This window comes from Macaca thibetana, chromosome 20 (assembly GCF_024542745.1).
Source record: "Macaca thibetana thibetana isolate TM-01 chromosome 20, ASM2454274v1, whole genome shotgun sequence".
Taxonomy (NCBI): domain Eukaryota; kingdom Metazoa; phylum Chordata; class Mammalia; order Primates; family Cercopithecidae; genus Macaca; species Macaca thibetana.
This window is the reverse complement of record NC_065597.1, coordinates 43,824,262-43,838,648: the sequence shown is the minus strand read 5'-3', so window position 1 is coordinate 43,838,648 and position 14,387 is coordinate 43,824,262. Positions and strand designations below refer to the sequence as shown.

Genomic DNA, 14,387 nt, shown 5'->3' with positions numbered 1-14,387 from the left:
TGTTGAAAAAAGAAAGCAATTTGGGGATGATTACATTAAACTATGATTGATTCAGGGGGTATACATTGAATTTCTTTCATCCTTAAATGTAAGGTTAACAGCCTAGGGCCTTCCTGTGGCTCCTGGTTACTCCTATAACCAAGGCCAGTATCCTTAATGTGACCTTTGAGAACCTGTCTGATCCGCCTTCCTCTGCAGCCTCACCTCATGCCACGCCCACATCGCACAAGACTCTCCAGTGACACTGGCCTCCTTCTTTCTCAGTTCCTGGACACATCATGCTGTGTTCCTTGCCCCTCCAGGCAAGGCTGTCCCAGAGGCTGTTCCCTGAACATTCTTCTGCTACTCTTGCTTAGGAAATTCTTGTTCTCCCTTTAGGTGTCACTCAGCTTAAGCCACTCAGAACCTATCAAGTTGTCATGGTTCTCCTGTCCCTCAACACTCGCATATTTCTTCACAGCACCTTCCTTAAACAGCTTGTAATCACGTCATGCACAAGTCTATTTGCTCATTGTCTTTGTCTCCCATGTGAGGTCCCTGATGGCAAAGATCACGTCTGTTTGCTCACTGTTCTTCCCGTGTGGTGTAGCGCAGTGCCTGGCACATGTAGGTGCTCAATGATCCTTTCTGAATGAATAAATAATGAATGAATGGCTATGACAATGTGCCTCCCTGGTGTGCCTCAGGCTGCTCTGAAGGGTTTTGGCTGTGTAGGGACGTAGTTATACAACCTTCACGAGAGGTCTATTTGGCAGGGTTAGGGATCATTGACCTGGTGGATACAGCTCTCCCCCACCACCCCCATCAGGACTCACCTTGGCTTGGGGCGGAAGGGAATCATGGTTCTCAAGGCAGCATCATACTTCCCCCACGGTGGGACAGTTGCCCTCCCCGGAGCCTCCAGATTTCTCTCTTGCTGACTCCAGGGGCCATCTTGGAGAGTGTAGGTTTTCTTGGAAAAGAAAAACAAAAGAGCATCAGTTTCAAAACTCATAAATTCTGTCCTGAGGGAATGTTGGACCAGATGCCCATGGAGAAATGGATTTTTCTATATCCTGCTTCCTAAAGAAAGGCTTCCACACTGGGAGTAAGCAGGGGGCCTAGAGTCAGAACAAGTAGGTCCCAGCACTCGCTCTGCCCCACATTTGCTGAGTAAGTCTGGCCAAGTCACTCTACCTCTTTGGATTTTTATCTGAGACTAAACAATTTAGACAGGAATAAAGGGTGTCATAGTTAGTTACCCGCAGAATGAGGGACCAAGTCACTCTTTGAGGGTAAATCTACTAAAAAGAAACCAACAAGTAGAAAAGCAAATCCTAAAATATTATATGTTTCCCTTTTGACAACTAAAATAAAAGGACAGGTAATTTTTAGGACTTCATATAGAATACATAATATATTCTATATAAAATAATACTATTTTAAAAGCACAGCAAGGATTGACAGAAAGAGGTTCAGAATAGTGGTTACATCAGGTAGGAAGGGTTGGGGAATGAGATGGGGGAAGACCAATTGCTGCGTCTGATTGTCAAGGTCCAAGCTGATATGTTGGTGATGGGTTTGCAGATGATGATGATGATTATTATTACGAGTAAATGCATAGATAAGTAGGTAATAGGTGACAGATAGATATAGATACAATCTAATCTCTATACAATCTTATGCATAGAGATATGCATAAACCATGAAGGTGTGCCATGATGACGGATTATAATTGATCTAATTGTGGAAGCCTGAGGTCCATTTGAAAAAAGTCAAGAGTAGCTGGGTGGGGTGGCTCATGCTTGTAATCCCAGTGCTTTGGGAGGCCAAGACAGGAGGATTGAGGCCAGAAATTCAAGACAAGTCTGGGCAACATAGGGAGACCCCCGTTTCTGTGAAAAATTTAAAAATTAGTTCAGTGTGGTGGTATGTGCCCATAGTCCCAGCTACTCAGGAGGCTGAGGTGGAAGGATCATTTGAACCCAGGAGGCTTCAGTGAGCTATGATTGTGCCACTGTACTCTAGCCTGGGTGACAAAGCAAGACCCTGAGTCAAAAAAAAAAAAAAAAAGAGAGAGAGAAAACAAAAAAAGAAAAGAAAAAAATTTACAAATTCAAGGGTAAATAAGTATAGGAAGAAATTGTTCGACGTAATTTATGACTATGGAAAATAATCTGCCAACTCAGTTTCCTGGGGTGCTGATGCTAAGAGATCTACTTACATAACTAAGTCCTGAAACCATGTCATCGCCTATGTCGATGCCAAGATTCACAAGGCCACCAGAAGAGTTGGGCACCCAGTGTGTCCTCTTCCTAGTCATTTTCAGTTCCTGCCAATTCTTCGTTTCCCAGAATCAGAGAACATGAAAAGACAGCAGGAGTTAGAGGCAGCTTAGATCCCATCTTGAGCAGCCAGGAGAGGGGGCACTACCCTGCCGGGAGCATTTTGGGGTCATGCAGAGGTTTGGGTGCCTGTTCTTTTCTCTCCTTAGCATGTGCTTGATCCCTCTTTTTAAATATCTTCTCAGACCTCAGGTCCAAATCATTAGCGAAACTTTCTCTAACCACCCTCCCTAACCCACCCCTAACACCATACCCTTGATCCTGGGCAATCTCCTTTGGTCTATCAAAGCCCTGCTCGTAAAATCAGTCTTCTTGCTTTATCCCAGTCTGTAACTGTGTATTTGTTTGAATCATTATTTGTTCAGACTTCGTTTATGCACTACACAGACAGCCTCATGAGCACAGGGATGTGTCTGCTTTCCTCGCTGTTGAATTTCCGGGGCCTGGAACGTGCTGGGAGGACAGCAGGTGCTCAACAAATGAAGAAGGAATGGACGCATACATGAATGAAAGAAACATCATTTTGCCCTTCTTTCACTCTTGGTTTTCACAGACCCCAGAGGGAATCTGGGCACAAGTTAGGAAACTTAAATAATCAGGGTTGTTGTTGTTGTTTTTTTTTTTTTTGATGCGCCTTTCATATTTGTTTTCCTGAGTATGTGACTCACTCCCTGCTTGACTCAGAACATTCATGTGCCTGGGGCAGGAGAGAAGGTAAGTAATTAGGAATATTCTGAAGAGATGGAAAGAGAAAGCATGCAGCAGAGCCAGGGCCATGGGGGTACAGCCTGTGTCCCCGAGAGCCCCAGGCTTAGTTTAATGCTTTTCTGTTGCCATCTTGAAATTTTTAATACATTTGAACAAGAAGACCCACATTTTCATTTTCATTTACATTTTGCACTGGGACCCACAAATTATGTAGTTGGTCCTGGTGTTCAGATATAGCTTTTACCATTCAAATACTGAGGCTGGGCATGGTGGCATGCATCTATAATTCCAGCACTTTGGGAGGCCAAGGCAGGAGGACTGCTTGAGCTCAGGAGTTTGAGACCAGCCTGGGAAACATGGTAAAACCCTGTCTCTACCAGAAATATAAAAAATTAGCTAGGTGTGGTGGTGCACACTTGTGGTCTCAGCTACTTGAGAGGCTGAGGCAGAAGAATAACTTGATCCTGGAAGGTGGAAGTTGCAATGAACTGACATTGTGCCACTGTACTCCAGCCTGGGCAAAAGAGCAAGACCCCATCTCAAAAAACAAAACAAAACAAACATTCAAATACAGGATTGTACTTCAAGCAAATAGACTGCAAGCTAACCCATTACTTTGTGAGAAGTTACTCTGGATTTCTTTGTCCCATTCCCTCCCATCCCACTTCCTTTTACCAAATCACAACCAGATCTGGTAGAGTCAGTTGCTGGAATTTTCTTGCAGACCATATAAGATAGACTTCCCAGCCAGGGCACCAGGCCATAGGCTTACTTGCCATGTAGTGGTAGAATGTGGACACTTCAGGGATGACAGAAAAGAGAAAAGAGAGAGAAGAAGGTGTATTAGATAAGAGAGAGTGACACACACTCTTTACAGCTCTGGGAAGAAGACTGGCTGCCATGAACCAGCCTAGAATATAGCTGCATTAAAGTAAAACTGGCATGATTCCCTAGAATGAGGCCCTGTGGATGGGGCCATGGTGTATTGCTGTATGATTTATTCACACACGAACATCCCCAGTAAAGGGAATAGGTGGAGACAGCAAATTTCAGAGTGCAAGTCTTATATCCTTGCAAAGGGCTTCCTCAGTGCTGTGCTGATAAATGTCTGTATCTGTAACAAACCTGTGGTTGCAATTGGTGATTAAGTATAGTTCCAATGCTACTTGCCATTTTGCTGTATGTTAACAAGAGGAAAGTGCAATACCAGAGATGTATGTTGGTTGAATCTTCACTCATTTGTCAATGACCTGAGTAACTTTGCTGAATAGTTTTCAAATGCTGAAAGAATATTCCCTTATTTTATTTTACTACTCACAATATAATGGCTACAGGTCCCACACAGTTGTAGATTTAATCTACATTATTAACATTTCCTACATTTCTTTCTTAAGACTAGACAATCAACAAAACGATAAATCCAGCCCTGATATGTAGCCTTTGCCTATTTCTGTGGTGTAAACACACCCATCATAGCTGATTTCATGATGTGATACCAACATAACTCCACCGAATGCAGAGCTGGGAAGAGATGCACAGCACGACATCACCATATAGTGTTTCTACCACAGATATATAATAGATGTAAGTAACCTCAGAAGTATAAATAACAGCAAAAGGTAGCAAAATAAGTAGGAAATGATACATTTTGAGTATTATCTTTGTTTTTGATATAATTTATTTAATTGTAAGGTTGTATAACTTGATTTTTAATAATGTTTGTGTTTAGCAACTAGGCTCTCAAAGTTCATGAAAATTTGACCGCTGATTCTCATGAAGCAGTAAGAACAGGCGCCAGCAGACCACTGTGGAATCCATCTTGCAAGAGTGCTGCCTTTTCTTAAATCCTCGTCTTGCTGGGCACATCATTTTCCAATTCACTTCTAAGTGCTCTATGGGCTGTGGCTGGCTGTGCTGGTGGTAAGCTTTCTTGGCTTCCCTGTGGTATCGATGGGAAGAAGAAGTCGCTAAAAGTCTGGGTGAAGGACTTTCCAGAAGTGGCATACTGGACAACCCAGGCTGCAAACAGCTGAGAGTCATGGAGAGATCCTGGAGGGGATTATGGTGCCAACGGAAGTAGGACAGGGGAGTCCTAGCAACTCAGAGAACACCCCCAGGTGAGTGAGCCAAAAAAGCTTTACTTGAAGGCCTACCCAAGATCCAGTTGGCTTGCAAAGACAGCAGGACAGTCAGTGACCAAGCAGACAAAAGACCTCCCCTGGGAAAGCCTAGGAGCAGAGGTCACTATGCCCAGGTCCCTGATTCTTTCTCTGCCAGGTGACAACTCTGAGACAGAGCCTTTAGTGAGAATTACTTAATAAAATTATTTAAATTATTGGCTCAAACAAGATCTTAAACTGATAAGCCAAAACATTAATTTTTTCCTCATTAACCAGCAAGTGGGGGATCATGAGGAAGACCAGATTTGTAAAGACCAAGTAAAGAAATTAGATTTTCTCTCACCTCTCAGCTATAGTATGATTTGCCAACCTGGTTTATTCAAATACACCTGCAAAGAGAGGTAATGAAAGTTTCACAACTAGAGATGCAAAGAGATGCAACGAGTGTTACTCGTCACATTCTTAAATTGCCATTTTTTTCCTCTATGGCTTATTTGTTTTCTGCATACCTCATTAAAATGTAAGCTCTTTGAAACCAGGGACCTTGTCTGTCTTGTTCACAGATGTGTCTTTGGATCTAGAAGAGTGCCCAGCACATAATGTGACTCTTTCCTATTCAAGATTCATCCAGGAAACTAACAACATGGAAAATGAAACCCAATGAAAATTAAGAAAATGCAAACATGTAATAGTTATGCTTGCAGAACATCAGTCGCTCGTCCCAAGCAAACGAGCTTGAGCTCAGCCACACATTAGCTTGGGCCTCCTTCCAGTTCCATGAGGCCCATCTCCACTTCCTGGACTGACCGGGGAATTCCCTCTAGAACTTTCTTTGGCAGTCCCGGAAAAGTTCCCTGGCCTCCCAATTCTCTTTCTGGAAGAAAATGGAGCTGGAGTTTATTCACTCTAATTAGTGTAAGACCATCATTGTAGTAAGGATGGAAACCAGGACATGACTGGGAATAAAATAGAGAGGAAACAACAGATGCTTCCAGCCCTATGTTTTCCCAATCCCCAGAGGCAAAGGTCAGGATGACAAATTTGATTTGGACGTGGGTTGCTTGCATATGGTGAAACAGACTGTGAACAGGAGGGGAGCCAATGGAGCAGGGTAACCTGTATCAAGGGCTTTCTGGAGGAGCTGATTTATTTCCTTATTCTTATGCAGCAGGGTCTAGTGTCCAAGACCAGAAGGCACATCAGTGGCTAAGGTAGTGTCCAGGGCAAGGAGCCAGAAGCACCTGCCAGATGGGCCCTAAAGAAGTTTAAGTGATTAGGTCTTACTCCTCCTGTACCTCACCCTGTGCTATTTAACTTTCTCTGCTCTTAGGTTTATATCCTTCTGTTAGTTCCAATAGCTTCAGGAGGGCATCTTGTTGACTGAAGAATCCCCACATCTCAGTACCTGGCCTTCTCCTCAATTTCAGAAGCAAGGATGATCCTCTCACCTTGATCTTTGCACAAGTCCTAATATCTGCCAAGAATATTCTCCTCCCACCTCCTTGCAGAGCTGGTTCATTCTTGACATTCAGGACTCTACTCAAATGCCACCTCCTCAGAGTAACCTTCCCAGATCCCCTCTCTCCACATCACCTTCTGCATATTCTCCTAATCTACTTCCTTTACTCATCACATTCTGAAATTGCCATTTCTTTCCTTGTTGGCTTATTTGTTTTCTGCATACCTCATTAGAATGTAAGCTCTTTGAAACCAGGGACCTTGTCTGTCTTGTTCACAGATGTGTCCTGAGATCTAGAAGAGTGCCCAGCACATAGTACATGCGTAGCAAATATTCGATGGATAAATGAATGAAGTACATGCAGAGTCTGTCAAAAAAGGAGCTAGGAAAGTCGCACAGTCACAAAAGATTTCACATTTAAATTCTTGGTGTTCTCCCAAGTGGGCTGACACATCCCAATCCGGAGATATAGTGACAGGATTGAAAGAGGATTTTCATCAAGCAGGCAGGTTAAACTTGGGCCTGTTCCCGCACCACACCACATCTTCTATAGAGCAGCATGAATTTGTATTTTAAAAACTAAATCCAGCCATTATTATGTGAACAGAACATTTATACAGTTTCGTTTATTGTGGTTGTTGGGGCACATGTATGTGTTAGGCCATTTATGCCTAGTGTTCCATTATGGGAATGCTAAACATGTGAAAGTTATTTCTATCTTACTACTCAAGGTCATCACCAAGGTCTGATTGCAAAAATCCCAAAAAAAATGGCAACCTCCGGCATAAGTGGGTTAAAAGTATTAAACATTAGTGTTTCAAAAATATACCATAAAGTTTGTAAGCTGGTTTTAGAAGTTCTTTGTTAAAACTCTGGAAGTCTGAATGAATGCAGCCCCTCCCCTCTTACCCTTGGAGAGACCCTTGATGAAAAGGTAAGTGCTTGCGAATCTGGGCCACATATGTTTTATCTCTGTATCACCCCCAGAGTCTGTCACAGGGTGGGTACATTGTATATATCCAGAGAAGTGATCGAGACCCTCATTATAGCTAGGATCTTCAGCTACTGGCTCAACCTCTCTCCAGGCCCTGGTGGCTTAGGCCCCAACCTAGGATAATCCTTGTCAACTGTTTTGCCTTAAATCTTCATGTCCAATCCATCAGCATATTCTCTTGAAGCTACAATCAAACATAGCTTGACAGCGCCTGCTCCTATTCTAAGTCATCACTTGTCGCCTGGACAGCTGCATCCACCTCCTGACTGGCCTCCCTGCTTTTGATCTTAAATCCTTATATTCCATTCTCCACATCGCAGCCAAAATGAACTTTTGAAAACATAAGCTAGATAATGTTATTCCTCAGCTTAATCTCTCCCATGGCTTCTATCAGGTTTAGATTAAGACCCAAACTCTTTACCAGAGCCTACATAGCCCTCTATAATCGGACTCTGCCCACCTTATTGCAACTGGAGCCACTAGGTCCCAAGCTCAGACATTCCAAGAACAGGTTCCTCAAACACCATAAATTCATTCTAGCCACAGGGTCTTTGCAAGTGCTGCTTTTTAACTGTGCCCTTGACCCCTACCCCCTAATCTTTGCATTGATCTATGCTTTCTCATAGTGCAGGCCTCAGTTCAAATGTCATCTTTTCAGAGGCCTTCTCTGACCATCTAAAAGGCTTATTACTATCCAGAAATATTTTCCTTATTTCTTTCCTTGCTTATTGTTTGTTTTTCCCACTAGAATGTCAGCTTCCTGAAAGCAGAAATCTGGTTTGTCTTATTCCCTGATCTATACCCCATTACCTAGAATAGTGTCCAGCATATCATAGGTGTTCAGAAAACATTTTCAGTGAATGTTTATTGAAATGAACATTAAGCAATATGAAAATGATGTTCAGTGAATGAATGAAAGAAGGTGGGATCCTGTCAGACAAAGAGCTTTAGGTAGGAGCTTCCAAGTTTGTGTATGTGTGTCTCTCCCACAGCACCTAGCAACCTGATTTCTCTTTCCCTTATCTGTTGCACACATATAAACACACAGTTCTGTCTGCCCTACCTCACACTCAGATTTCTATGGGTCTGTTCCCCTGGCTGAGAGATGCTTAAGAGTAGGACCTTGTTTTGGGACCTGTCTACCCCTCGGCAGTTAGCTCAGGGCCTGGCACCGAGAAGTCCCTCAACAAATAACTCTTGATATGAATGGACTTTCAATTCCTTCTGGAATTCTGAAAGCACTGCTGGACTTCTTATTTCTTATTGGAGAAAATATTCCATCTGCAACCTATGGCCAAACCCAAGTCAAATTTCAACATGCAGAAATGGTCAAATCCAAAACAATTCAAGCCAAAAAAAAAAAAAAACCCATAAAATTATTGAATTAGAATCCATAAAAACTAGGCCAGGCGCCGTGGCTCACGCCTATAATCCCAGCACTTTGGGAGGCCGAGGCGGGTGGATCACAAGTTCAGGAGATTGAGACCATCCTGGCTAACATGGTGAAACCCCATCTCTACTAAAACTACAAAAAATCAGCCAGGCGTGGTGGCAGGAGTCTGTAGTCTCAGCTACTCAGGAAGCTGAGGCAGAAGAATGGCACGAACCCGGGAGGCAGAGCTTGCAGTGAGCCGAGATCGCACCACTGCACTCCATCCTGGGCGACAGAGTGAGACTCCATCTCAAAAAAAAAAAAAAAAAAAAAAAAATCCATAAGAACTAAATATCTATGAGACCATACTAACATTAAAAAGTAATTGAGTAAGTAAATAAATGGGGTAAATGGAACAGTGCTTTCTTACAGGAGAATTCTAAATAATAAATGTAAAATTACACCTACAATCACCTGATCTTCAACAAACTTGATAAAAACAAGCAATGGGGAAAGGATTCCCAATTTAATAAATGGTGCTGGGAGAACTGGCTAGCCATATGCAGAAAATTGAAACTGGACCCCTTCCTTACACCTTACACAAAAATTAACTCAAGATGGATTAAAGACTTAAATGTAAAACCCAAAACTATAAAAACTCTAGAAGGTCCAGGCGAGGCGGCTCACGCCTGTAATTCCCAGGACTTTGGGAGGCTGAGGTGGGCGGATCACAAGGTCAGGAGATTGAGACCATCCTGGCTAACATGGTGAAACCCCCATTTCTACCAAAAATACAAAAAATTACCTGGGCGTGGTGGCAGGTGCGTGTAGTCCCAGCTACTCGGGAGGCTGAGGCAGGAGAACAGCGTGAACCCAGGAGGCGGAGCTTGCAGTGAGCCGAGATCACGCCACTGCACTCCAGCCTGGGCGACACAGTGAGACTCTGTCTCACACACACACACACACACACACACACACACCCCTCTAGAAGAAAATCTAGGTAATACCATTCAGGACATAGGCACGGGCAACCATTTCACGATGAAAACCACAAAAGCAATTGCAACAAAAGCAAAAATTGACAAATGGGATCTAATTAAACTAAAGAGCTTCTGCACAGCAAAAGAAACTACTAGCAGAGTGAACAGACAACCTACAGAATGGAAGAAAAATTTTGCAATCTATCCATCTGACAAAGGTCTAATATCCAGAGTCTACAAGGAACTTAAACAAATTTACAAGAAAAAAAAAAAAAAACAACCCCATTGGGCAAAGGACATGAATAGACACTTCTCAAAAGAAGATATTCACGTGGCCAACAAACATGAAAAAAAGCTCAACATCACTGATCATTAGAGAAATGCAAGTCAAAACCACAGTGAGATGCCATCTCACACCAGTCAGAATGGCAATTATTAAAAAGTCAAGAAACAACAGATGCTGGCAAAATTGCAGAGAAAAAGGAATGCTTTTACACTGTTAGTGACAATGTAAATTAGTTCAACCATTGCAGAAGACAGTATGGCAATTCCTCAAAGATCTAGAAGCAGAAATACCATTTGACCCAGCAATCCCATTACTGGGTATATACCCAAAGGAATATAAATCACTTTATTTTAAAGATACATGCACATGTAAGTTCACTGCAGCACTATTCACAATAGTGAAGACATGGAATCAACCTAAATGCCCATCAACAATAGACTAGATAAAGAAAATATGGTACATACACACCATGGAATACTATGCAGCCATGAAAAGGAATGAGATTATGTCCTTTGCAGGGACATGGATGGAGCTGGAAGCTGTTACCCTCAGCAAACTAACACAGGATCAGAAACCCAAACACTGTATGTTCTCATTTAGAAGTGGAAGCTGAAGGATGAGAACACATGGTCACACGGTGGGGGAACAACATAATGGAGTCTGATTGGGGCAGGGGTAGGGGAAGACAGAGCATTGGGAAGAATAGCTAACGGATGTTGGGCTTAATACCTAGGTTATGGATTGATCTGTGCAGCACACCACCATGGCACATGTTTGCCTATGTAACAAACCTGCACATCTGCACATGTACCCCAGAACTTAAAAGATTAGGTTGGTGCAAAAGTAATTGCGGTTTCTTGCCATTACTTTTGCACCAGCCTAATAAAAGTTGAAGGAAAAATAAATAAATAAATGTAAAATTATCTCCTTACGCAATACTTACTAATACAAAGAGAAAAATAGTAACTTACGGTGAGCAAATCTGGCATATACCACCTTCACCAAGTAGTCAAGATTCAAACCATCATTAATAAGACATTTCACCATCATATATCACATGGCCACAACATCACTTTTTTTTTGTTTTTTGAGACAGAGTTTCGCTCTTGATGCCCAAGCCAGAGTGCAATGGCCTGATCTCGGCTCACTGCAACCTCTGCCTCCTGGGTTCAAGCAATTCTCCTGCCTCAGCCTCCCAAGTAGCTGGGATTACAGGCACGCACCACCACGCCTAGCTAATTTTTTGTATTTTTAGTAGAAATGGGACTTCACCATGTTAGCCAGGCTGGTCTCAAACTCCTGACCTCAGATGATCTGCCCAGCTTGGCCTCCCAAAGTGCTGGGATTACAGGCTTGAGCCACTGCGCCCGGCCCACAACATCTCTTTCATGGTATTTGGTCCCAAAATGCATACCATTGATCTAATCATGAGAAACAGTAGATAAACTCGAATTGAATGAACTTCTACAAAATAACTGACTGGTATCCTTTAAAAGTATCAAGGTTTTGCCACTGCTCAATGAAATAAAAGAGGACACAAATGGAAGAACATTCCATGCTCATGGATAGGAAGAATCAATATCGTGAAAATGGCCATACTGCCCAAGGTAATTTATAGATTCAGTGCCATCCCCATCAAGCTACCAATGGCTTTCTTCATAGAATTGGAAAAATGTACTTTAAAGTTCATATGGAACCAAAAAAGAGCCTGCATTGCCAAGACAATCCTAAGCCAAAAGAACAAAGCTGGAGGCATCACACTACCTGACTTCAAACTATACTACAAGGCTACGGTAACCAAAACAGCATGGTATGGGTACCAAAACAGAGATAAAGACCAATGGAACAGAACAGAGCCCTCAGAAATAATACCACACATCTACAAGCATCTGATCTCTGACAAACCTGACAGAAACAAGAAATGGGGAAAGGACTCCCTATTTAATAAATGGTGCTGGGAAAACTGGCTAGCCATATGTAGAAAACTAAAACTGGATCCCTCCCTTACACCTTATACAAAAATTAATTCAAGATGGATTAAAGACTGAAATGTTTGACCTAAAACTATAAAAACCCTAGAAGAAAACCTAGGCAATACCAGTCAGTACATAGGCATGGGTAAGGACTTCATGACTAAAACACCAAAAGCAATGGCAACAAAAGCCAAAATTGACAAATGGGATCTAATTAAACTAAAGAGCACAGCAAAAGAAACTACCATCAGAGTGAACAGGCAACCTACAGAATGGGAGAAAATTTTTGCAATCTACCCATCTGACAAAGGGCTAATATCCAGAATCTACAAAGAACTTAAACAAATTTACAAGAAAAAAATCAAACAACCCCATCAAAAAGTGGGCAAAAGACATGAAAAGACACTTTTCAAAAGAAGACATTTATACAGCCAATAGACACATGAAAAACTGCTCATTATCACTGGCCATCAGAGAAAAGCAAATCAAAACCACAATGAGATACCATCTCACACCAGTGAGAATGGCAATCATTAAAAAGTCAGGAAACAACAGGTGCTGGAGAGGCTGTGGAGAAATAGGAACACTTTTACACTGTTGGTGGGACTGTAAACCAGTTCAACCATTGTGGAAGACAGTGTGGTGATTCTTCAAGTGACTAGAACTAGAAATATCATTTGACCCAGCCATCCCACTACTGGGTATATACCCAAAGGATTATAAATCACGCTGCTATAAAGACACAAGCACACATATGTTTATTGTGGCACTATTCGCAATAGCAAAGACTTGGAATCAACCCAAATGTCCATAAATGACAGACTAGATTAAGAAAATGTGGCACATATACACCATGGAATACTATGCAGCCATAAAAAAGCATGAGCTCACGTCCTTTGTAGGGACATGGATGAAGCTGGAAACCATCATTCTGAGCAAACTATCGCAAGGACAAAAAAACCAAACATCGCATGTTCTCACTCACAGGTGGGAAATGAACAATGAGAACACTTGGACACAGGGTGGGGGGAGGGGGGAGGGATAGCATTAGGAGATATACCTAATGTAAATGACCAGTTAATGGGTGCTGCACATGTATACATATGTAACAAAGCTGCATGTTGTGCACATGTACCCTAGAACTTAAAGTATAATAAAAATAAAATAAAATAAAAAAACAGAAAAAAAATACAATGAAAGTATCAAGGTTTTAAAGAAAAAAAAAAATTGAGGAATTGCCACAGATTAGAGAACACCCAGGAGATTTTACAACAAAATAAAGAGTGGGATCCTGAATATTGGATCCTGGACCAGATCCAATGAAATACATTAGTGGGAAAACTGGCAAAATTTGGTTAAGATCTACCGGTTAAAAGATAGTAATGTTAATTTTCTGGTTTTGATAATTGAACTATGATTATGTAAGATGATAACAGACGAAACTGGGTGAAAGGTATATAGGAACTCTTTGCTGTAGTTTTGTACATCTAAAATCAATTCGGGCCGGGCACGTTGGCTCACGCCTGTAATCCCAGCACTTTGGGAGGCCGAGGTGGACGGATCACTCGAGGTCAGGAATTAGAGACCAGCCTGGCCAACATGGTGAAATCCCCTCCCTACTAAAAACACAACAATTAGGTGGGTGTGTTGGCCGGCATCTGTAATCCCAGCTACTCAGGAGGCTGAGGCAGGAGAAACGCTGGAACCCGGGAGGCGGAGGCTGCAAGGGGCGGATATCGCGCCATTGCACTCAAGCCTCGGCGACAGAGCGAGAAACTGTCTCTAAATAAATAAATAAATAAATAACTCAAATCAAAACTTAAAAACTCTTCAAGTATATATAAAAAAATTGGGCCGGGCGCGGTGGCTCAAGCCTGTAATCCCAGCACTTTGGGAGGCCGAGACGGGCGGATCACGAGGTCAGGAGATCGAGACCATCCTGGCTAACACGGTGAAACCCTGTCTCTACTAAAAAATACAAAAAACTAGCCGGGCGCGGTGGCGGGCGCCTGTAGTCCCAACTACTCGGGAGGCTGAGGCAGGAGAATGGCGTGAACCCGGGAGGCGGAGCTTGCAGTGAGCTGAGATCCGGCCACTGCACTCCAGCCTGGGCGGCAGAGCGAGACTCCGTCTCAAAAAAAAAAAAAAAAAAAAAAAAAAAAAAAAAAATT

General features: G+C 42.4%; 1 protein-coding gene across 4 annotated transcripts in view; it reads right to left on the bottom strand.

Moving 5' to 3' along the window:
- ABCC11 (ATP binding cassette subfamily C member 11) overlaps window positions 1-14,387 on the bottom strand; it is a 78,946-nt gene that overhangs the window by 61,257 nt on the left and 3,302 nt on the right. For 2 of the 4 annotated variants that reach the window (XM_050774806.1, XM_050774808.1), the window contains exons 1-3: window positions 5,496-5,541; window positions 2,204-2,320; window positions 816-952 (exon numbers count right to left, since the gene is read on the bottom strand). In XM_050774806.1, coding sequence (XP_050630763.1) covers window positions 816-952; window positions 2,204-2,302 — 236 coding nt within the window. In that variant the 5' untranslated portion in view covers window positions 2,303-2,320; window positions 5,496-5,541. Of the gene's footprint in view, window positions 1-815; window positions 953-2,203; window positions 2,321-5,495; window positions 5,542-14,387 lie in introns of those variants that run through there. The other 2 variants (XM_050774805.1, XM_050774807.1) reach the window with 2 other exon arrangements.